We start from the raw sequence: 25,787 nt of genomic DNA on the forward strand, positions 1-25,787 counted from the left end.
AGGTAGGCCTAGGCCTTAAAATACATCTGCATGTACACCTCCTATCAGAAGCTAAATGGCTAATTCTCTAAAGGCTTGACATAATTTTCAGTAATTTTCCAAGCTGCTTAAAGGCACAGTTGACTTAGTGTAAACTTATGACCCACTGGAATTTTGATATAGTCAATTAAAAGTGAAATAATCTGTCTGTAAACAATTGTTGGAAGAATTACATCATGCACAAAATACAATTTTCCAAAACTATAGTTTGCTAATATTAAATCTGTGGAGCAGTTAACAAATTTGTTTTAGACTTCAAGTATGTGTGTGTGAGAGTGTGTTTATGCATGTGTGTGTTTGTAGATGTGCAGTTGAAACACCACTAAAGAAAGAGTTTCGCGATTATTTCGAATAGCCAACTACTTTAAATGTATGCCAGCTAAACTTTTATAATGATGCTAAAAATGTCCATTAGTGAGGCCATGTTTTTCTCTCCAACATTTCTTTAGCATTTATGAGATTGGAGTCCAGTAATATCTCAAGCTTGTAATGTGTATAAAGACATCAAATGTCAAACGTTTATAATCCTTTACAAATCACAGGATTGCTATTTCTAAAAGCCTCTTATGAACGCGCGCGCTGCGGTGTTGAGGCAGACAGGATGACGTCAGCGCCGTCTCGCCGCTCGTGCTCGAGAGGAAGGAAGAAAAACTCCCTCACGCTGGCAAACGGGGTCACGAACTATGACCTTTCACTGGAGTAAAACAATAACAAATAATGTGAAATAAACCCGACAGCTCACATCTTCGCGCATCCGAGTCACAGGTGAGCGGATCTTCATGTTTTTTTATATATCCGTATTGTCAGGTTTGTGAAGTGAAGTGCATAGAAACAAGACTGCTGCTGCTCTCAAAACTATTCTGTACTGTCAAATGTGCAGGATTCTTCTTTATTCGACCACAAAAAGCACGTTTAAGGGTTGTATGATACATAATCTACTTGCTCACAGAGCGACTATCTACTACTGTACATAAATATTATTGAATCAGTCATTATGACACGAGTGAAAATGCAGTAGACGTGTTGACAGATGAACTCGACCCTTTTACCTTTAACACCAGTGGGACGATTTTAATATATGAAAATCCACAGAAATATGAGTAGATAGTTTTGGGATATCGTCTGACTTAAACTCGACAAAATGCTATTAAAAAACACGAATGTAATGTAAATAATTTTAATGCACATTTTGCAAAGGCGTCGCGTTTTTCCTTGGCTTTGTGCCAGATTCTCCATCTTGTTCCGTGTTTTGAACAGGACTACCGGGATATCAACTCTGTGAGGTGGTAACTTGCCGTGATTGACCTACTGTTTAACCTATCAGCGACTCTTTCGATGATGACGTGCAATGACGCCAGCCAATCAGTGTGCGGGCTAGTTTGTGGGGGTATTTTTCCTATCAAGAAATGTCTTTGTCAAGTGCAAGATAATGATTGTTCAGACCTTTCAATATAAAAAAAGAAGACTTAATATCCTTTATTCCTTTAGAAGATTTTGAAATTAGAAAGGGTAGTGATAAATATATTAGATTCCTCGCTAGTGTTATCTATTGGAATATCATTGAAGAGTGTATTCATTAGAAAAATGTATGGACTCAATGTAACAAATACTTTATTACTAACAAAATTAAAGAGTTCACATTCAAGATTATTCATAGAATATAACTGTAAATTATTAAAAGATGTCAAATTGATATGAATGTTAAATGTGCATCCTGTAAAGATGATGGAGAAACATTATCCCATCTGTTTTGGAACTGCCACTTTGTTAAAGTTTTGGAATGATGTCTCTCAATTTGTGTGTAGGAAAACTAATTACACAATCTCCCTTGAAGAAACGATGCATTATTTTCATCACAGTAACAAAGATGTCAACATTTCCTTCATAACAAATGTCTTAGTTTATATGAAAGTTGCTTTATACGTAAGATGAAATGGTCGGAAAATAAACCCAACTTCAGTGTATTTCTGATTGAATTGCAGTATTATCATAAGAAGATAAAGGTATGGAAAAAATAGTAAAGCACATAGTTTTGTAAACATTTTGATTGATATAGGTTTACAGATAAATTCCCTTTTCTTTTGAAACCAGTTTTTTGTTGTTGTTGTTGTAATGTCTGTATTATATTTGGACATGTTTACAATGTTTGCTGTTTCGATTAAAAAAATAAATAAAATTATATATATATATAATATGCTTATTTAACCTCTAAAAACAATAATAATGGGAAGTCCGATTCATTTCTGTGAACCGGTGCTTTTAGACCGTAATGACGTTATTATTAAGTAATTCTAACATCCTGGTATTCACCCTCAAATATTTAAATAAAGCCATCTGTGAACACATATTGCTGATTATTACCTTTTATTCAATGAAGTTATAATAATTAGGGTGTTTATTGTCATTCTGTTATCCTGCATGTAGAATACGACTGACAAATATTGATTACGGTACATCTTGGAAAAGTTTCCTACATTAAAGTTACGCACCTGAAGTTCCCAATACAGACACTGATGCACAAACATGGAGATGTTGTACATTTCTAAAGCATATAAAGAGAATAAACTAGTCTTTATCAACTCACCAGAAGCCGTGATTCAGTTTAAAACAACATCAAATATAATCTGCATGCACAAATAAACAATAGTAAAATTAATTTACAGTTGTGGTCAAACATATTTGCAACTTTGGTAAATATGAGCAAAGAAGACTGAAAAATATGTCTTTATTGTTTATTCTTTTGATGTTTCATGCAAAATATTCACAAAATCTTATCTTTAATTGACACAAACTCAATTGTGGGGGGGTTATAATTAAATAAATACATTTAATTTGCCACAATTTATGGCAACTTTTGAAATTCTATTAAATAAAGTATATCTGAAGTATATTCCCATTCATATTTTACATTTTTTAATACACCTGGGTGACTAGGAACATGAAATTGTTCAGCCATGACTTCCTGTATCACACAAGCCAAATTCCCTTAATCATACATCACAGTGAGTTAGACTAAAGAATAACGTTCTGATGTGCAGCAAAAGGTTGAGCTTCACAAAATGGGAAGAGGCTATAAGAAAATAGCCAAAGCATTGAAAATGCCCGTTTCCACCATCAGCTCAATAATTAAGAAGTTTCAATCAACAGGAGATCTTAAGAATCGTCCTAGAAGAGAAAGTGTGTCAATATTTTCTCCACGCACTGCGAGGAGGATGGTTCAAGTGGCCAAAGAATCTCCAAGGATCACAGCTGGAGAATTGCAGAAATATTTTGGGTCTTGTATAGGGATGTGCATTCATCAATAATTTGGTATTCAAATATTTAAGCTCGTAAAAAAATTAATATTTGAATATTCTGTTATTTAAATGAATGCGAAAGAGACGTTGTGTAAATTTTTAGTCATAAAAAGACTAATAAAAACATGCTTATATCTTGTCCTTTGTTTGTTTTTTTTTTGTTTTTTATTTAAACAAGCAATGCGTGAAAACAAAAAAAGAATAGAATGAAAGCATTTAAGCAAGCAAGAAAGAAACCACTAATGAAGTAGACTGATGCAGTTAACATACAGGACGAGTATAAACACTAGCCGTATAATAGTTATCATGTTTATATTGGCTCTCATGTCATGTTTTTGTTGAGGAAAACCAGCATATCCACGTGCTCCGTAAACTATACTCATTTATACACACCAGTTTAAATGATAGACTGTCCCTTACTTCAGCTAGCAAAGTCTTTCTCGGATGCCATGTTTGTTGTTTACAGAAGCATCACAGGGATTACATTGCTACAGGAACCCAGCTTTTTCATAGTAAGCCACATTCTCATAATAACCTGCTTTTCTGGTTTCCATCTGAACGTACTGACCATCTGAACCGTTTGCTCAATAAATGTGATCGACTTGTGTACACACTCAACGGCGCCACCCAGTGCATTCTGTTACAACCGCCGGTTTTAATTTGAGTGTTCAGGATTTAACTTGCATCTCACTGTACTGTATATTTGGCCTTTGTGAAATTCAAATAGTATTTCTATTATTCTAATAATTATTGAATATTCTAATGTTCGACTACTCGTTAACCTCATGCCCACGGTTAAATATGGTGGTGGATCTTTAATGTTGTGGGGCTGTTTTTAAGCCAGAGGTCCTGGACATCTTGTTCGGATACATGGCATCATGAACTCTATCAAATACCAACAGATAAAAAAAAGGAGTACATGCGTCCTAATTGAAAACATTTAGAATGAAAACATTTAGGAGCACACGAAGAAATTTAGGAGCACAGTGAAAATTAAATACAGAGTTTATTAACAAACAGTTTATTACATACATATTTATACTGCGTGTATGAGTGTGTGCGCATGTACTAAGGGACACACATCTGTGGAACAGCACATACCTCCCAAATGACACATTGAACCCATGCCTACTAAAATCAAAGGATATCAGTTGTCCAGCTGCTTTTGTATGTTTACCGTCTGGCATACTTAGAGGTCAGCCAGCGATCTCTCATTATGTCAGCAATTTGACCGATCATCTACGCACATTGTCGTATGTGGGATTCATGTAAACTCAGTTTTTGTGGTGGAGTCTGATAAGTGGCCTAAATTTGACGAAAGGTTCTTCTTCTTTCACAATGAAGTATGCAGTGTTTATCTTTATTTTCAGCTGCTTCCACTTCTCCTCCTCAGCACTGGATATGCTGCCGTGAGATGTTTCGCTACACTATCTCTTTCAGATTAGCAATGGGCATTCCGGCTCTTTTCGTAATGGGTGTTAAAACAATTTGAATTAAATTATTAAATGAAATTATACTCTACCTTAACCACAATTTATTTAAAAATGCATTGATTTGTTATGAAAAATAATGCTATTAAACATTTGCAAGTATAACTTATTGTATATAAACAAAGTGCATATAAATCTAACCATTAAAAACGAATACAATCTGAACAGCATAATAGACAGGGCCACCGCTGGCCTAATTGATGCCCTACGCGTGATATGAGCATGAAGCGATCGTCTGTGTTCCGCAACTGCTTTCGAGTCCTTGAATAACGTATAGCGAACAAGGGCAGCCGGTGGACTTTCTGGTGCCATCTTAGGGTAAGATGGTGCCCCCCTAGGGAGTTGATGCCCTACGCAAACTGCGTAGTATGCATGTAGGTAGCGGCGGTACTGATAATAGAATAATGCACCATATCAAAGAAAAATAAATAATTTGCAAAACTGCAGCATCCCACAAATTGAAATAAATGTAAAAAAGGAGGATGTTATTTCACGTGCGCATTTAAAGTATAACTTTTCAATGTATATAAACAAAGTGCATATAAATGTAACAATTCAAATACAGTCTGAACAAGTTGGCTCCGCCCTCCCTCACGCATCTTTGGTTCATTGGTTGACACTGCGTGTCTGATTGACAGGAACAACAGGTGAGGCTTTTAGTCTCAGCGGACAATTTGAGCCAATTTGCATTGAATCTATATGTTCTCCCTCCACCGGCTACAGTGGACGTTGAAGTGACAGCTGTGGTCACGATAGCTTTGCTCTCAGCATCCCTAACGTTAGACGTCTCCGGTAAACCTTGTGCGCCTACATCATATGCCGGAACTCGACTCTCTTGTAAACATGCGGACAGCTGTTACCGGAATGCCTTTATTAACCCCCTGGAGACGTATAGATTACTTTTTTGATGGATGGATATGCTTTTTTGGGCTTCAAAATCTAAGGTACCATTCACTCCCATTATAAAGATTGGAAGAGCCAGGATATTTTTTAATATAACTCCAATTGTGTTTGGCTGAAAGCAGAACGTCATATACACCTAGGATGGCTTGAGGGTGAGTCAATTGTGGGATAATTTTCATTTCTGGGTGAACTAACCCTTTAAGTTTAATTCAGTAAAGAAATTCACTGCAAAAAATCTTATTGTTATCAAGTGTTTTTGTCTTGTTTTCTATTTACAATTGTCTAAAAAATCCTTAAAACAAGAAACATTTACTTGAGAAGCAGCATATAAGATATTTAGTCTTGCTTTAAGTGAATGTATCTTAAATATACAGTAAATGTATTTTGTATATACGTGTATTTTTCACTTTGTTGTGCTTCTGCGAGTGCAGTAAATACAAAATATACTTCTATTCCAGATCTAACCTCTAAAGTCAAGTATAAATATCGTATATGCTGCTTCTCATGTGAATTCATCTTTTTTTAAAGGATATTTAGATATTTAAAAATATTTTTTATATTACCGTAATTTCCGGACTATTGAGCGCACCTGAATATAAGCCGCACCCACTGATTTTTAAATAAAATATTATTTTGAACATAAATAAGCCGCACCTGTCTATAAGCCGCAGGTGCCTACCGGTACATTGAAACAAATGAACTTTACACAGGCTTTAACGAAACACGGCTTGTAACAAAAATAAATAGGCTTTAATGAAACACGGTGTGGCAGCGGGGGCGTGGTCAAGCGCCCGTCCGGGAGAGAAAAGCGGTAAGGCGCTTACACCTGAGCTAAATTATGTCTAACACCGGTGTCTAATTTCAGTAAGCATGGGGAGAGCGGCATAAAAGGCAGCAGCCACAGAGCTGAGAGAGTGACACACGTCAGTCTAGTGTTGGCGCATAGAAGAATTGAGAAACTTTATAAAATTGATTGTAAAACTTGCTGTGGCCATTAAAAGCCTTACCTGGAATGTCAAGTGCCCTGCTGAAAACTGTCACACTGGTGCCCGTGTGACAGTTTTCCCAAGAAGGACACGTGAAGCAGGGCACTTGAAATTAGACACCGGTGTTAGACATAATTTAGCGCAGGTGTAAGCGCCCTTACAGCTTTTCTCTCCCGGACGGGCGCTTGACCACGCCCCCGCTGCCACACACGGCTTGTAATAAAACATTTGCAGTAAACAGTAGCCTACCAAGAAAGTAATTGGTCACTATCTTCCTCCTCTTGTGCACATGAAACCACTGAAGTCATCTCCTTCGGTGTCGGAGTTGAATAGCCTCAGATTTAGTTGTCTTTTTGCACTGAGTCAATTCCTCACGCTGCTGTTTCCAACGTCTTATCATCGACTCATTAAGACCAAGCTCCCGTGCAGCAGCTCTATTTCCTTTTCCAACAGCCAGATCAATTGCCTTCAACTTGAAAACAGCATCATATGCGTTTCTCCATGTCTTTGCCATGGTGAGGGTGACAAAATTACTACCGTAATCAGAATGATGGGAAGTTTGAGCGCGCTCGATTTAATCTAAACAGTAAACAAAAAAAGTTGTTTCGACCTTAACCCGTTCGGCAATTTCATTGGTCTAATGAAAGCTTCACGCCGCCAAAAAACTGAGCACGTCACAGAATGTTATTTTTTTTTATTTTTTTTTTTTAAAAATTTGAAAGCGGGAAAAATCCATATATTAGCCGCGTCATTGTATAAGCCGCGAGGTTCAAAGCGTGGGAAAAAAGTTGCGGCTTATAGTCCGGAAATTACGGTATATTTAACATTCTCAGATAATGTTTTCTTGTGCAGTATAGCTGCTAAAGTAAATGTACATGGTTTTAAATTAGTTTGAGATATTTATATTAGAAAACAAGCCAAAACAAAATCAAATCATAAATGTATTTTGTTGCAGTGTATAATGGGGTGAAGACTACACCTCTCACCTTTAACTCACAGAAAAACAAACTCTCTCTTGTTAATAAAGCTGTGTACTCACAATGTTCTTCATGATATGAAATGCACAGTGACGCATATATTATGATATGTTGTAATGCAATATATAAATGATATATAACTCAATAAGTTGTGAGTCATCATGTTATAATCTAGCTGCATTACGTGTGTGAGCTCGAGGGATGAGCGTCCTGTGACAGAGTGTGCATCAGCCGGTGCAGTTTCAATCTCTCCCGCTTAGACCCTCACATCTCATAGAAGAGGCGCTGACCGCACAGAGAAATTACAGTTTCGGAGTTTGTAGTTATTTACATGATCTGTTTCCGTATTATTTGAAATGTAATAAAGCTGTAACACATTTAAGATGTAACACCGGGGTGTTTCCTTTAAAGAGCTCTGACTCTGCTTATTTCACAATGAGAGTGCTTTTGTATACTTATTTAGTATTTTTGCATTATAATTCCCTCATACTTTGTGATCTACATCAGCTGAAGCTGTTTGAAAGTTTAGAGTGCATCTGTGATCTGTGTAATTCTTCCTCTCATCAGTCAGTCATGAACTGCAGTGCTGCTCTCATCATTACAGTTTAAAGTGATCTCATGTTACATTAAATGACCTCAAACAACCATTCGACAAGGAACCTTTTTGTCGCAATTTTTTTTATTGTCGACATTGTCGATAACGTCGTCTAATCGTTTCAGCCCTACTCTCCAGACTCATCTGCATTGCTCTGCAAACTTCGATAGTTCCTGGGACAGGCTCATTTCCACCCCGGCAAACAAATATAGCAGAAATGTCTGTCTAAAGGAATATCAGATGGTATGCTAATATTGCACTTTTATTGACAATGTAATTTTATCTGTGTGATTGGCAAACAGGTGGAGGGGTGGTTGGCAGATGCAGTGCTGGTCTTTGTCCAATCAGACACCACTAATGACCTTACATCAGCATGACAACCAATATGGAGGTGCTGGCTCAGCAGATATTGACCACTGAGCAGATTGCAGAGGTGAGTGACACGGAGAGAAGGAAACAAAGAAAAAGTGAGCAAATAAAAATAGATCCAAGATAAAACGATGCCACCTGAATAGCAGTAGCCAGTTGCAAATGCTTTGGGAAATTTCAGATTGTGTTTTGTAGGCCAGAAATAAAATATAAAAAATATCTATTGTGAATATAAATTTTTCTAGTTACATTTTCTTTAAATATTTCATCACCGTAGTAAATTGTAATTTGTAAATTTCCTTTTTTTTAGGTTCTTTTCAGTTAATTGGTCAATATGATTCACAAATCTCACAAGTCAGAATGAATTCCAGACATCAGAAACGACTATAATAATCATGGAAATTATATGTTAAAAATGGTGGGCACCATGTATTGTGTAACGAGGACTCAGGCAAGTTGGGATCCATCTGCGGTTCTTTATTGAATAGCAGAACACAAGTCGTACAAGCAAGGTCGTGGGCAGGCAAACAGAGTATATAACAGGCAGGCAATAGCGTAACTAGAACAGGCAGGGGTCTGGGCAGGCAGCAAACAATCGTGGTACGAGACAGGCAAGAGGTAAACAAGGCAGGCTGCAAACGGGCAAGGTCTGAGTAACAGGCTAGGTTGGCACACAGAATAACTAGAGAAATAGACAGAGTTTAACTTGCTTGTTAATGTCGCCGGGGCTAACAAGACTTCACAAAGAAGGATTAAACAGGCATGGTTAAATAGGGCAGGGTAACACAAAACAGCTGAGGATTAATCAGACCTAGGTATGCGGGCAGTAGGGAAATGTGGTTTAAATGATCAGTATTCGGGTGAAAGCGATCTCTGACGGCTTAGGGAGGAGGCGCCTTCACCGGCGTTCGTGACAGAGCCCCCCCCCTGTGAGAGGCTCCTGACGCGAAGACATGACCTGCGTCGAGGTCTTCCCCGAGGTCGAGGGGCTGGTCTCTCCAGGTTGACCCGATGGAACTCGGCGATGAGGTTTGGGTCGAAGATGTCGCCGGCGCCGACCCAGGATCTCTCCTCCGGGCCGTACCCCTCCCAGTCCAGCAGGTATTGGATCTGACCTCGGAGACGCCTGGAGTCAAGCAGACTTCGCACCAGGAAGGCTTCTTCGCCGCCCACTACTAGGGGAGGGGGACCGTGGGTCACCTCCTCTTCAGCCCTCGGATCGTCGGCCGGTTTCAATAGGGAGACATGGAAAGTGGGAGAGATACGAATAATTAGCGGGGAGTTGTAAACTAAAGGTTACTGGATTAATTTTTCTTAAAATCTTAAAGGGACCCACATACCTAGGACTGAGCTTCTTGCAAGGTAGGCGGAGACGGAGGTCTCGGGTGGAAAGCCAAACCCATTGGCCTGGAGCGTAGTCAGGGCCGGGACGGCGGCGGCGGTCCCCTTGAATCTTGGAGCGGTTCATGGCCCGTTGTAGGTGGAGGTGGGCCTGTTCCCACACTGCCTCACTGCGCTGAAGCCAGTCGTTTACAGCCGGGACCTCTGAGGTTTCCCCGGACCAAGGGAAAAGAGGGGGTTGGTAACCCAGGATGCACTGGAAGGGGGTCAGGTTGGTAGACGGTTTGAGCAGGGAGTTCTGGGCGTATTCGGCCCAAGGAAGGAATCTGCTCCAGTCAGACTGGTTGTGGTGGCAGTAGGTGCGTAAGAACCTGATGATCTCCTGGTTGAGTCTCTCCGTCTGCCCATTGGACTGGGGGTGGTATCCTGAAGTAAAGCTTAGGTTGACTTCGAGGAGGCGGAAGAAAGCTTTCCATACCCGGGAGGTGAACTGGGGCCCCCGGTCGGAGACAATGTCCTCTGACAGCCTGTAGAAGCGGAACACGTACTGAAACAGGTGCTCAGTGGTTTCAAGGGCTGTGGGCAGTTTGGGTAGGGGTATTAGGCGACAAGCCTTAGAAAACCGGTCTATGACCGTGAGAATGGTGGTGTTTCCTTGGGAGCTGGGTAGGTCGGTGACAAAGTCTACTGCAATGTGTGACCGGGGGCGCTGGGGTACGGGCAGTGGTAGTAGCAGGCCGGCCGGTGCTTGTTTCGGGGATTTGGTTAAGTTGCAGGCGTGGCATCTTTTAACGAAGTCGGCGGCATATTCGGGTAATGTCTCCCACCAGAAGCGGTTCCTTAGAAGTCGCGTGGTGGCGGAGATGCCGGGATGACCGGAGTTCGGAGAGTCGTGCACCCAGTGGAGCGTCCTCTCCCGGAGACTGGGGGGCACGAAGGTCCGGTCAAGTGGACACTCGGGTGGAGGCGGAGCTGAGGCATGGGCCTGGGTAATGTCAGACATGAGATCCCACTGGACTGGGGCTAGAATCAGTGCTGGGGGAACGATCGGTTCGGCCGAGGGACTTTGGGAGGTGGCTTCGTGCTGCCGAGAGAGGGAGTCGGCTTTGATGTTCTTAGACCCTGGGAGGTAAGAAATGGTGAAATTGAACCGGGTGAAGAACATTGCCCACCGGGCCTGCCTGGGGTTGAGTCTCTTGGCGGAGCGGAGGTATTCGAGGTTTCGATGGTCGGTGAGGACCTGGAATGGATGTCTGGCGCCTTCCAGTCAGTGGCGCCATTCCTTCAGTGCAGCTTTCATGGCCAGGAGCTCCCGATTGCCGACGTCCTAGTTTTGTTCGGCCGAAGACAGTTTGTGGGAGAAGAAGGCGCAGGGGAACAACTTCGGGGGGTTTCCCTGGTGTTGAGAGAGAATGGCCCCTATGCCAGTGTTCGAGGCGTCCACCTCCACCACGAAAGGGAGGTCAGAATTGGGATGATGCAGGATGGGAGCGGAGGTAAAATGCTCCTTAAGCCGGGCGAAGGCCTGGAGGGCATTGGCGGACCAGTGGAGCTTGGTTCTCCCCCCCTCAACATGGAGGTCAGAGGTGCGGCGACAGTACTGAAGCTACGGATGAACCGGCGGTAAAAGTTTGCAAACCCCAGAAAATGTTGGAGCTCCTTCACTGTGGCGGGTTGTGGCCATTCCAAGACGGCTCGCACCTTGCTGTCATCCATGGCCACCCCCTCCGGGCTGATGACATACCCCAGAAAGGTCACCGACTTCAAGTGGAACTCGCACTTCTCTGCCTTGGCGTATAGCTGGTGTGTGATCAGGCTTTTGAGAACCATTCTCACGTGACAGATATGTTCCTCGAGCGAGTTGGAGTAGATCAAGATGTCGTCAATGTACACAATCAGGCAGCGATTGAGCAGGTCTCTGAACACTTCGTTGACGAAAGACTGGAACACGGAGGGACTGTTGGACAATCCGAACGGCATCACCAAATATTCATAATGGCCGCTGGTGGTGAAAAAGGCAGTCTTCCACTCGTCCCCCTCCCGAATACGGATTAGGTTGTAGACGCACTGCAAGTCCAGTTTGGTGTAGACTTTGGCGCTTCTTAGTTGTTCCAGGGCCGCGGGGACGAGTGGGAAGGGGTAGCAGAACTTGACGGTGACATCGTTCAGGCCTCGGTAGTCAATACACGGGCGGAGGGAGCCGTCCTTCTTGCCAACGAAGAAGAACCCGGCTGCCGCCGGAGAGGTGGAGGGTCGGATGAAGCCCTTGGCCAGTTCCTCCTCGATGTAAGTCTTCATGGCGAGGGACTCTGGTTCGGACAGGGGGAAGATACGACCTCGGGGTGGAGTGGCTCCTGGCTTGAGCTCAATGGCGCAGTCGTAAGGTCTGTGAGGAGGGAGCTGGGATGCCTTGGTCTTGCTGAAGGCCTCCCTCAAGTCGGCATATGCAGGAGGTATTTGGGTGGAGTGGTCGGGCGGCCCCAGGACCTTCGTGGTCCCCACGGTGGTGGGAAGAATGGTCCTCAAGCATTTTGCTGAGCACTCGGGGCCCCACTGCGCGATTTGGCTGTCCCGCCAGGAGATGCGTGGGTTGTGAAGTCGGAGCCAGGGGAGACCGAGGATGACTAGATGGTGGGGGGAAGTGACAACGTGGAAGCGTATGGTCTCAGTGTGTAACACTCCCACCTGCAGGAAGATGTCGGTGGTGGTGTGACTCACCTTACCTGAGCCCAAGGGATGTCCGTCTAGCGCCGCCACTGTTAGGGGAGAAATTAGCATCAATGAAGTTGCCCGCTGCTCCTGAATCAACCATCGCGTGGGCGCTTACACTAAAAGACTGGAAACCGAGCTTAATGGGTATCACTAGGCTGGTCCTGGTTAGAGTTGAGGAAAGCAACAAACTCACCCCGGGTCGTTGTGGTTCGGACGGTCGCGTCGGGCAGTTGGCCAGGAGGTGGCCGGCTAATCCGCAGTATAGGCAGAGGCGATGGGCGCGGCGGCGCTCTCTCTTCCTGGGTCAGGTGAGTACGGTCTAGTTGCATGGGTTCTGGGACGGCATGCTGTTGAGGCGCTGTAGCGGGCTGCAGGAACCACCTGGCTGGTCGTCTGGAGCGGATGAGGTTGTCCACGTGGATCGCCAAAGTGATGAATTGGTCCAACGGAACTCCCTCATCGTGACATGCCAGCTCCGACTGCAGTTCCGAGTTTAGCCCCTGGCGGAAGAGGAGTTTGAGCGTGCTCTTGAGCCAGCCGGTTTGAGTGGCGAGGGTGCGAAAAGTGAGAGCATAGTCGGACACTGAACGATTACCCTGGCGGAGTGCCAGGAGCTGTTTCCCAGCGCTCTTGCCGCCTTCTGGATGGTCAAACACTTCAATCAAACCCTGCATGAATGAGTCGAAGGTGAACTGTGAATAACCCTGGTTCGTCCAAATCACGGTCGCCCAGTCGAGGGCTCTGCCCGTCAGCACTGAGCTGACAAAGAGGATCTTGCTCTCGTTGGTCGGATATAGAGCCGGTTGTTGTGACAGAAAGATGGAACTCTGCATTACAAAGCCCCTGCACTCCGGGAGTGCAAGTCGGGGGTTGGCCGCGGTTTGTGGAGGAGAGATGGGCACGGCTGCTAGGCAGGCTTGATCTGCCACAGGTGCGGGCGAGGGTGCTGGCGCGGATATGGGATGTTGCGAGGCTTGAACGGCGCGCATTATCTCCTCAATGGCTGATGTCAGCCGCCCGAGCTGATGTTGCTGTGCAGACAGAATGCTCGCTTGCGTGGAGAGTTCCTCGGACATGCGAGAGAGCACCGCTGGATCGATGGGTGGCGAAGTCTTCTGTAACGAGGACTCAGGCAAGTTGGGATCCATCTGCGGTTCTTTATTGAATAGCAGAACACAAGTCGTACAAGCAAGGTCGTGGGCAGGCAAACAGAGAATATAACAGGCAGGCAATAGCATAACTAGAACAGGCAGGGGTCTGGGCAGGCAGCAAACAATCGTAGTACGAGACAGGCAAGAGGTAAACAAGGCAGGCTGCAAACGGGCAAGGTCTGAGTAACAGGCTAGGTTGGCACACAGAATAACTAGAGAAATAGACAGAGTTTAACTTGCTTGGTAATGTCGCCGGGGCTAACAAGACTTCGCAAAGAAGGATTAAACAGGCATGGTTAAATAGGGCAGGGTAACACAAAACAGCTGGGCATTTATCAGACCTAGGTATGCGGGCAGTAGGGAAATGTGGTTTAAATGATAAGTATTTGGGTGAAAGCGATCTCTGACGGCTGAGGGAGGAGGCGCCTTCACCGGCGTTCGTGACATATTGACTGTTTAAAGCCCTTTAATATGTCCCGCCCCAAATTCCTCTTTGAATAGGAAATATGAAATCACAGGCACATGTTTTAGTATTTCTCTGCCCCACCATATTACATATTAGCCTTAAGTTTTAAGAACTTTAAAAGAATAAACACATTTAAGGACTGACCACTGCTGGAGATTAATGGGTCAAAATCAAATGTTTCTTTTTTAAGAAGATTTTCTTCGAAAACAAAACCCAAGGGACATTAGACATTCTGTCTAAGGCTAAATGAACAAATCACATGTGCAAAATGACATCACAAGATGAACAAATTATGGGGAGAATGAAAGAACATTCTGCTTTCCATCTCCCCTCACTCCCACATAATCTTTCCTCATATTGCTCTTTTATATGTACTTACAATGAATTTCTTTCTTTTATCACAAATGCCTTATTTTATTGACAAAACAATATTTTCTAATCGTGATGCTCTTCTCCAATGTGCAAAATAAGACATTTATTGGGAGTTATACCAGCATCTTAAAATCCGGCACCTCTGACACAATTGTTCAGTTTTTAAGGTGTCTTCCTGAAGAGGGTGCTTGCCAGCCGAAAAAGCAGGATCGTCCATTGGGCTGCATTTAAAACTCATGACATTATTTTAATTTGAACAGGAAACATTTGGTACACGAAAGTATGTTTGTTTAAATCTACTTATTTCAAGGATTGGACATAAGATACCAATGGAAATCTGCCTGCGTAATCTTCAGAAAAAATATCTTTTTAAATCTTATAATGGACTGTGATTGGTGCATCCTGAACAGCGCTGAGAAAAGTTTACTCCCGAAAATCTCATATGTATAGCTTACAAATCATTATTGTATAACACAATATGTCAGTCTGTTCTGTGATATAAAAAAAAAAAAATCTTTTTTTTTTATTTGTTAGCTATACAGCAGAGTGGTAAACTTCTCAAATAAACAAATATTGACTAACTTATCGGCATTGCATTTGGTCTATCACTAATTCAAATTTGTATTGAATGAATTACAAGATGTGCCGGTTAATCAAATTAATCGTGTATTAATTTTTTGTGAAAGGCCCCCAAATAAATATAATTTAGTACATAATAACTGAAATTATAAATAGAATATAATAAATATTACAATTTAGATCATTCAAATACATTATATCATATACATATAATATGGTGTATTCAATGGAAAGGAGGAGGCGAGGACCGGCTTGATAATATAAATGATAGTTTTAATGAGAAACTTAAAACAAAGACACAAACACACACATGACGGACATGTCCGCTAACGATCTCTCTCTCCCGCACGGCCCCCTGCAGTCAGCCTTTAACCCTCACAGAGGCATAATTAGCCTAATACGGGACCGGGTGCGTAGGATCACGACCCGGCCCCGCCCTCCGCCCTGCTACATTCCTCCCTCGTTCTCTCAGGCTGGGGAGCCCCCAGCCTGACGTACACCCCCCCTTTCCCTGGGGGAGGGCGCGCCTTCTGCGCCGTCTGCCGGCAGGTCATCCCCATCTACCTGGACGAGGGAGGGGACAAGGGGAGGGAAACAAAAATAATTAAAATGGGGGGTACTTCCTGTAACAGTGTAGTACCCCCCAAAAAACTGTTAAATTTAAAAGAGGGAAAAGGCCAACGCAGAGCGACAGTGAGAGAGAGAGGAGAGAGAGATGAAGAAAAAAAAAACCTCTTACTCGCCAGTTCTCCGATACGCCACAGCTTGTTCCTCGGCCACTCCTCCACCCTCTATCGGACGACAGCCGCGCCTCTCCGGGCGGATCCGAGGCAGTCCTCCAGCCCCTGGCGGACGGAACACCCCACCGCGTTCTCGGGGAATAGAAGGGGTCTCCTCCACCCCTGGCAGCGGTTCTCTCGCTCCAGGCGGTGGGCTAGGAGCCCCTTCTCCCCTCCCGCGGCTGCTCCATTGGGGTGGACGGTAGTGGCGAGAACTCTACTACAGCGTATCCCTTCTCCTTCCCGGGCTTCGGCACCAGTGTAAAGGTATCCAATGGAAAGGAGGAGGCGAGAACCGGCTTGATAATATAAATGATAGTTTTAATGAGAAACTTAAAACAAAGACACAAACACACACGACGGACATGTTCGCTAACAAACTCTCTCTCCCGCACGGCCCCCTGCAGTCAGCCTTTAACCCTCACGGAGGCGTAATTAGCCTAATACGGGACCGGGTGCGTAGGATCACGACCCGGTCCCGCCCTCCGCCCTGCCACATATGGTAAGGGACAAGCATTAGGCAATATGAAAAGTGTCTTTAAAGTCAAAATATTGTTTGTTTTATTTCCATATCATTGAACAAAACCCTATTATTGGCCCTATGGTGTGTTCAAGTCATGTTGGAATTGTTGTATTTACGAGGTGAATGCACATGAACGGCATCAAAAGTCACAATAACGAGTGGGAAACCCCGACTTTCTGAGTCATGGTGTTATTGGTAATCATTTAGTTTTACATGAGGATTTTGACTGCAGTTTTGTCTGGATGCATTTTTGTACTGTTAATGAAGAGCAACAATAAAATTTGCCAGATAAGAACTCTCATTTAGCTGATTTATACCGCGAAAAGTGTTTGGAAGAAAACTACCTTTCCCACTATTATATATGGTCGCACAAGAATGATAAAATAGGTTATTCAATATTTCCTATATAGTGAATGGCAGTTAGTGCACTATATCTCAGCAGTAAGTGAACAAAATGAGTGAATTCGGACGAGAGTTTCGGAGCTCTTGAGGCTGGTGCAGAAACGTCACATATGACATTTTTAAATACTTGGGCCTTATTTGTTATTCTCATTAAATATTATATTAAAACAATACATCTTCATTCTGTTTGTCATTTTGAATATATACTGTGTGTTAATATTAAGAGTAAACACATTTGTTCAAATAAAGAGTACATTTTAAAATGTATCTGTATGCTTTGTCTCTCTATATGTTATGTTATTTTAATATTATAATATTTGAAAGTACTGTCAAAAAGTAATTTAATACATGAAATAAAACATTGCAGGAGTGAAGGAAGCAGTAAACTCCCAGCTCGTATGTCTTCCCCGTGGTGGATTGTGGGAAATGAATCGTCATCGTGTGTACTTGAAATATACGCTCGAAATTAGAGTGCATTGTGGGTAAGAATGAGTTTAACAAAGGAGGCGCATAGATGCCATCTAGCGGCCACTGCTGGATGCGTCAAAAATGGTTGTGCACGAGACTGAGAAATGTGCACATCGTTAGCTGTTGCGCTCTGTGAGTGAAGAGTGTTGAGAAGTTGCAGCTCTGTGTTTATGGTGTTTATTCATACCTTTGTGCATCCCTTCGAGAAAAGTGAGTTCAATTGTTCCCTTTTCGATTAAGTTTGATTAGAATAATTGAGTATTTTGTTCATAGATTTAATCGAGATATATGCTGAGTCATGCACACTCCTGTATTGTTTACAGACCATTAATAGCATTTTGAAATGATTATTATTATTAAGTTATTCTGTTTCTGTGTGCTTAATATGCTATGGTAATACGGAAACTGATATTCCATTAGTTGTTTTATACACATTCATATTTAGAATAATGGTGATTTATCATTTATAGCTGTTCTGTTCATATTGTTTATATGGAACCTGGCATGATGTTAAAATTATAAGAATCTATAAATAAGGTTTCTTTATACATGTAACATCTATTATTGTTTGTTTATTTGCAGCCACACATATATATTCCTAAAACCTACTATAGACATCAATATAAGCTGAGCTGCAACCACTATGTCCAACTCTAGACTGTAATGTCACATTGGCATAGTTCAGACACAATGTATGTCTGTGCTGTCAATCATACGGTTCAGTAAAGTGTTTGAACTGATTACTGCCTCCTGTCTGCGTTCTGACCGACGCCCCAGGACGAGAACTATAGCCTCCTAAACGCCTGTGGTCCTTTCTCTTAAACAATGAACAAAAACAAAACAAAAAAAAAGTGAACAAAAGTACGGAACGAGTGGTTCACTCAGAATTCAGACACTCCTACAAAATAGCGAAAACTCGAAGTAGTGCACTATATAGTTGATAGTGGGTGGTTTCAGACACAGCGAGAGTTCCACGATCAGGGTTAGTGCCCTACGTAGGCTGCGTTCTCTGCATTTAGAGAGCAGAGGTACTGTTGCACAGAAGTAATGATCTAAGTACTTAACGACACTGAAAACTGTAACTACACTGAAATAAGAATCCACACAGAACTTTAGAAGCTATGAAATAGCAAATGAAGGCATTATATTTCAGCATTATATATAATGCCCTTGTGGGACATTTTCATGTTTTCAATGTAATAATTACTAGAAATGTTTCCAAACCTCTCATCTTATTGACAAATTCATCCAGATCTGACAAGAGCCCTTAAAGGGATAGTTCACCCAAAAATTACAATTCTCATTATTTACTCACCCTCATGCAATCCCAGATGTGTATAACTTTCTTTCATCTTCTGAACTCAAATGAAGATTTTTAGAAGAATTTCTCAGCTCCTTTGGTCCATACAGTGCAATTGAATGTGTGGCAACATTTTAAAGCTAAACACTCAAACACAAGTCAGCATAAAAATAATCCATAAGACTCTAGTGGTTAAATCAGTATCTTCAGAAAAGATGTGATAGGTGTGGACGAGAAACAGATCACTTTCACATTCTTCTTGTGTTTTTGGTGATTCACATTCTTCTCTGCATATCCCCACCTGCTGTCTAGCAAAAAATGACAAATATTGTTTCTCACCCATACCTATCATATCACTTCTGAAGACATGGATTTAACCACTGAAGTCTTATGGATTTCTTTTATACTGCCTTTTATGTGCTTTTTGAGCATCAAAAATTTTGCCTACAGAGCTAAAATATTCTTTTAAAAATCTGAATTTGTGTTCTGCAGAAGAAAGGAAGTCATACACATCTGGGCTGGTATGAGGGTGAGTAAATGATGAGAGAATTTTCATTTTTGGGTGAACTATCTCTTTAAAGTGATAGCTCCGCCATAATTTAATATTCTGTCATCATTTCTCTACCCTCATATTGTTCCAAACCAGTGTGATGCTTTGTATATATATATTAAAAAAACATTCACTGAAAGTAAATAGTGACATTCTGTCTAATATCTCCTTATTGTGTTGCTTGGAAGAAAGAAAATCATATGGGTTTGGAACAACATGATGGTGAATGATGACAGAATTTCCATTAATAATAATCATAATTCTGTTGTACATAATGTGTATTATGTAATGGAATATAGGGGAGTTAATGTCTATTATGTCATTTGTGACAGTAACGAGTTACTCACTACTATAGTACTCTTTTAATTGGATACTTTCTTACTCTTACTCAAGTAATTATTTATGTTAGTATTTTTACTTCTACTTGAGTAATTATGTTTTTGAAGTAATTATACTTTTACTTGAGTACAGTTTTTGGCTACTCTACCCACCTCTGATTTTATGAGTGTTAAACCAAGACTGGGGAAGTAGTGCCACTATATACAGTGAGGAAAATAAGTATTTGAACACCCTGCTATTTTGCAAGTTCTCCCACTTGGAAATCATGGATGGGTCTGAAATTGTCATCGTAGGTGCATGTCCACTGTGAGAGACATAATCTAAAAAAAAAAATCCAGAAATCACAATATATGATTTTTTAACAATTTATTTGTATGATACAGCTGCAAATAAGTATTTGAACACCTGTCTATCAGCTAGAATTCTGACCCTCAAAGACCTGTTAGTCTGCCTTTAAAATGTCCACCTCCACTCCATTTATTATTCTAAATTAGATGCACCTGTTTGAGGTCGTTAGCTCCATAAAGACACCTGTCCACCCCATACAATCAGTAAGAATCCAACTACTAACATGGCCAAGACCAAAGAGCTGTCCATAGACACTAGAGACAAAATTGTACACCTCCACAAGGCTGGAAAGGGCTACGGGAAATTGCCAAGCAGCTTGGTGAAAAAAGGTCCACTGTTGGAGCAATCATTAGAAAATGGAAGAAGCTAAACATGACTGTCAATCTCCCTCGGACTGGGGCTCCATGCAAGATCTCACCTCGTGGGGTCTCAATGATCCTAAGAAAGGTGAGAAATCAGCCCAGAACTACACGGGAGGAGCTGGTCAATGACCTGAAAAGAGCTGGGACCACCGTTTCCAAGGTGACTGTTGGTAATACACTAAGACGTCATGGTTTGAAATCATGCATGGCACGGAAGGTTCCCCTGCTTAAACCAGCACATGTCAAGGCCCGTCTTAAGTTTGCCAATGACCATTTGGGTGATCCAGAGGAGTCATGGGAGAAAGTCATGTGGTCAGATGAGACCAAAATAGAACTTTTTTGGTCATAATTCCACTAACCGTGTTTGGAGGAAGAAGAATGATGAGTACCATCCCAAGAACACCATCCCTACTGTGAAGCATGGGGGTGGTAGCATCATGCTTTGGGGGTGTTTTTCTGCACATGGGACAGGGCGACTGCACTGTATTAAGGAGAGGATGACCGGGGCCATGTATTGTGAGATTTTGGGGAACAACCTCCTTCCCTCAGGTAGAGCATTGAAGATGGGTCGAGGCTGGGTCTTCCAACATGACAATGACCCGAAGCACACAGCCAGGATAACCAACGAGTGGCTTTGTAAGAAGCATATCAAGGTTCTGGCGTGGCCTAGCCAGTCTCCAGACCTAAACCCAATAGAGAATCTTTGGAGGGAGCTCAAACTCCGTGTTTATCAGCGACAGCCCACAAACCTGACTGATCTAGAGAAGATCTGTGTGGAGGAGTGGGCCAAAATCCCTCCTGCAGTGTGTGCAAACCTGGTGAAAAACTACAGGAAACATTTGACCTCTGTAATTGCAAACAAAGGCTACTGTACTAAATATTAACATTGATTTTCTCAGGTGTTCAAATACTTATTTGCAGCTGTATCATACAAATAAATAGTTAAAAAATCATACATTGTGATTTCTGGATTTTTTTTTTTAGATTATGTCTCTCACAGTGGACATGCACCTGTGATGACAATGTCAGACCCCTCCATGATTTCTAAGTGGGAGAACTTGCAAAATAGCAGGGTGTTCAAATACTTATTTTCCTCACTGTATATATATATATATATATATATATATCACACACAGTTGACGTCAGAAGTTTATTAAAACTATTTTTTTAACCACACCACAGATTTCATATTAGCAAGTTATAGTTTTGGCAAGTCATTTAGGACATTTACTTTGTGCAAGAAATGAGTAATTTGTCCAACAATTGTTTACAGAGAGATTGTTTCACTTTTAATTGACTATATCATAATTCCAGTGGGTCAGAAGTTAACTGTGCCTTTAAGCAGCTTGGAAAGTTCCACAAAATGATGTCAAGCCTTTAGACAATAAGCTAATTAGCTTCTGATAGGAGGTGTACTGAATTGGAGGTGTACCTGTGGATGTATTTTAAGGCATACCTTCAAACTCAGTGACTCTTTGCTTGACATCATGGGACAATCAAAAGAAATCAGCAAAGACATTTTTTTAATAAATTGTGGACCTCCACAAGTCTGGTTCATCCTTGGGAGCAATTTCCAAATGCTTGAAGGTGCCACGATCATCTGTACAAACAATAGTACGCAAGTATAAACACCATGTGACCACACAGTCATCATACAGGAAGGAGATGCATTTTGTTGCCTAGAGATGAATGTAGTTTGGTGTGAAAAGTGCAAATCAATCCCAGAACAACAGCAAAAGACCTTGTGAAGATGCTGGAGGAAACAGGTAGACAAGTATCTATATCCACAGTAAAACAAGTCCTATATCAACATAACCTGAAAGGCTGCTCATTAAGGAAGAAGCCACTGCTCAAAACCACCATAAAGCCAGACTACAGTTTGCAACTGCACATGGGGACAAAGATCTTACTTTTTGTAGAAATGTCCTCTTGTCTAATGAAACAAACATTGAACTGTTTGGCCATAATGACCATCGTTATGTTTGGAGGAAAAAGGTTTGAAAGCCGAAAAACACCATCCCAACCGTGAAGCATGGGGGTGGCAGCATCATGTTGTGGGTGTGCTTTGCTGCAGGAGGGACTGGTGCACTTCACAAAATAGATGGCATCATGAGGAAGGAAAACTATGTGGATATATTGAAGCAACATCTCAAGACATCAGCCAGGAAGTTAAAGCTCGGTTACAAATGGGTCTTCCAAATGGACAATGACCCCAAGCATATCCCCAAAGTTGTGGGAAAATGTCTTAAGAACAACAAAGTCAAGGTATTGGAGTGTCCATCACAAACCCCTGACCTCAATCCGAATTTGTGGTCAGAACTGAAAAAGTGTGCGCGAGCAAGGATGTCTACAAACCTGACTCACTTACACCAGTTCAGTCTGGAGGAATGGGACAAAATTCCAGCAACTTATTGTGAGAAGCTTGTGGAAGGATCCCCAAAATATATGACCCAAGTTAAACAATTTAAAGGCAATAATACCAAATACTAACAAAGAGTATGTAAACTTCTGACCCACTGAGAATGTAATAAAACTGACATTATTATACTGACTATTATTCTGACATTTCACATTCTTAAAATAAAGTTGTGATCCTAACTGACCTAAGACAGGGAATGTTTTCTACCATTAAATGTCAGGAATTGTAAAAAATTGGGAGCCTGGGTATTTCGGCGAGTATTGACATTTTACAATAATAGTAAAGTCATCAAAACTATGGAATAATATAAATGGAAGTATGGGAATTATGTTGTGACCTAAAGATCCAAAATAAATCAAAACTGTTATATTTTAACATCTTTAAAGTAGTCCCCCTTTGCCTAGAAATACAGACATGTACTCTTGACATTTTTACAAGCAACTTCTTGAGGAATCAACCTGGGATGCTTTTTAAATAGTATTGAAGTAGTTTCCATCTATGTTGGGCACTTATTGGCTGCTTTCCTTTATTATTTGGTCCAATTCATCCATTGAATTGGATGACTCATTTTATTTTATTAAATTTTAGTTTTGTAATGAAATAAATTAATATGGTGACACAATTTTGTCTACAAAACTAATTTCAAACATTTAAGCATACACCTTCAGATCAAAAGATTTTTATGATCATGAGAAACATTTCAGTCAAGTCATTTTTATTTGTATTTGAGAGAAAATTTGAATCCTTTAAACTTTGTGTCTACAGAATTAAAAAAAACTTTAGTAGAGGTTTTAAGCATTATAAGAACAAGGCAAATCTATCATTTCCATACAGTTTCTGTGCTGCTAATAAATGACTTTTATCAAAAGACAACAATAATAGTCTATAATAGTCAATAACTATAATTATAATATAGATAGAATTATAATATAGAGTTTCAATAAGGTCTGTACATTTTCATGTATAAAAAATGGACATCTCTACATATCTATTGACTTCAGTAAATTGCTCTAAGAACATAGTAGATCGATATTTTTTCCTACAGTTTGTCGACTGCACACCAACATAGAGGTATAAAACAGGAGCTGATATTAAAAATAGCTTTACATATTAAATACAGATCAAGTAATCTGCTTATCTCACAAGCATAAAAGTAAAAATTAGAGATGCACCGAATGCAATTTTCTTGGCCGATTTCGATTTCCAATTTTTTGCAAGTGTGACCTGCCGATACCGATTTTTTTTCCCCGATTTTCTTTGTAAGAACTATTATTGACCACATATACAAACAAAATCTACCTTTCTTCAATGCTACATTTTATTTTCATAATAAAATAAATTATTAAACATTGCAATTTCCCCCAAACTGCACTAAGTTACAGGATCTTCTCTCACTTAAACAACTCTCAAAATAAAGTGCTCTGTGACTGGAAAGAGGTAGAAATAACAATTAACTGCAAATGATTTGCTTTATATAACAGATGTCATTTTCCACTATTTTTATAAATGGACCTTTTACTCTTTATTACTCGTCTAACAAAACCATTCCAAAAATCTGAAAAACTGAAGTGTCCAATACGCTCAACTTACGTTAGATGTCCAAATATCAGTTGTAAAACTGATTGCTGCTTCGGGAACGGCTTCAACACTCCCGTTTTCCTGGGAGTCTCCCGTTTTGTTATTTCTCCCAAAAAAACTCCCGTAATTTTTATGGCCCAAACCACGTTATATGAATAATCATATATATCAATATATTATTCCAAGTTGGTCCAGTTGCCAGATCTTGAATGAAACGCATCCTACTCACACAATTGACACATCACACACATTACAAATCATTTATGACCTCAACCTGGCAACCTACAACCCAGTTGCGCTGTTGATATCTGCGCAGGAAGTAGACGTGGGATGTTAAATCAAGTATCACTTGTAGAGATGGGAGGAGAAGACTCAACTTAACAACAGCTGGATGGAAGAATTTAATTTCATATCCCGAAGCCATACCGACAATGCCCACGCCTTTTGCAGTGTGTGTCGCACTGATTTTAATATCGGACACGGTGGGAAAAATTACGTTACTCAGCACATGAAATCACAACGGCACAATTTGTATGTATTTAGCCTGCCTCTGCCATCCAGCACCCCCCTTCCCCTCTCCCGGATTTGTGTACCCAAATGTTGACAGATAACAGGCTGTGTGTGTGACATGACACGAGATTAAACATCTCTGGCAACGCAACGTCGGAAAGTACCTCCTACTCTGTATCGAGGAAACGTATCAGATTTCTGAACCCTCTGTCCTCAAATATGGAGAACAGCTGGTCATCCAGGGCCATGAATTCCATCATTTTCCTCATAATTGCTTTGGTCTTTTCGCTGCTCATTCCAAGGAATGATAGGAGAGGCTGCTGACTTGTGACTGGCTCTGAGCTCTGGCTAGCTTTATCCGCTTTCACTTTTTAACTTCTTTTTTTAAAATGGGCATTTTCAGCTGGGTGATGGGTGTTCTAAATGTCTAATTAGGTTTGTTGATCCGAAAGTTATTGTGGGGTTCCCCCACGGTTTACTTTGGCCTTACAATTATTACACATTTCGAACTTTATGTATTCTTCACTCACAGTGAAGATCTTCCACGCCAATGACATGTTTACGTGCGGCTGTGACGTTATTGCCTGCACCGTGCAACTCAGGACACGTGTGTGTCAAACCAGTCTCTGAGTATTGAGGAGTCTGATGGCTTGGGGGAAGAAGCTGTTACACAGTCTGGCCGTGAGGGCCCGAATGCTTCAGTACCTCTTGCCAGATGGCAGGAGGGTAAAGAGTTTGTTTGAGGGGTGTGTGGGGTCATCCACAATCCTGTTTGCTTTGCGGATACAGTGTTTTTTGTAAATGTTTTGATGGAGGGAAGAGAGACCCCGATGATGTCCTCACTGTCCTCTGCAGGGCTTTGCGTCCAAAACGGTGCAAGTCCCAAACCAGGCAGTGATACAGCTGCTCAGGATGCTCTCAATAGTCTCTCTA

General features: G+C 41.4%; 1 protein-coding gene across 5 annotated transcripts in view; it reads left to right on the forward strand.

The window, feature by feature from the left end:
• Window positions 1-669: 669 nt before the first annotated feature.
• Window positions 670-25,787, forward strand: part of nr2c2 (nuclear receptor subfamily 2, group C, member 2) — a 61,421-nt gene continuing 36,303 nt past the window's right edge. For all 5 annotated transcript variants that reach the window (XM_052093736.1, XM_052093737.1, XM_052093734.1 and 2 more), the window contains exons 1-2: window positions 670-804; window positions 8,589-8,719. Coding sequence is in view for 4 of the 5 variants with exons in the window: in XM_052093737.1 (XP_051949697.1) it covers window positions 8,660-8,719 (60 nt within the window). In the remaining variant the exon portion in view is untranslated. The remainder of the gene's footprint in view (window positions 805-8,588; window positions 8,720-25,787) is intronic.

This window comes from Xyrauchen texanus, chromosome 27 (genome assembly GCF_025860055.1).
Source record: "Xyrauchen texanus isolate HMW12.3.18 chromosome 27, RBS_HiC_50CHRs, whole genome shotgun sequence".
NCBI lineage: Eukaryota > Metazoa > Chordata > Actinopteri > Cypriniformes > Catostomidae > Xyrauchen > Xyrauchen texanus.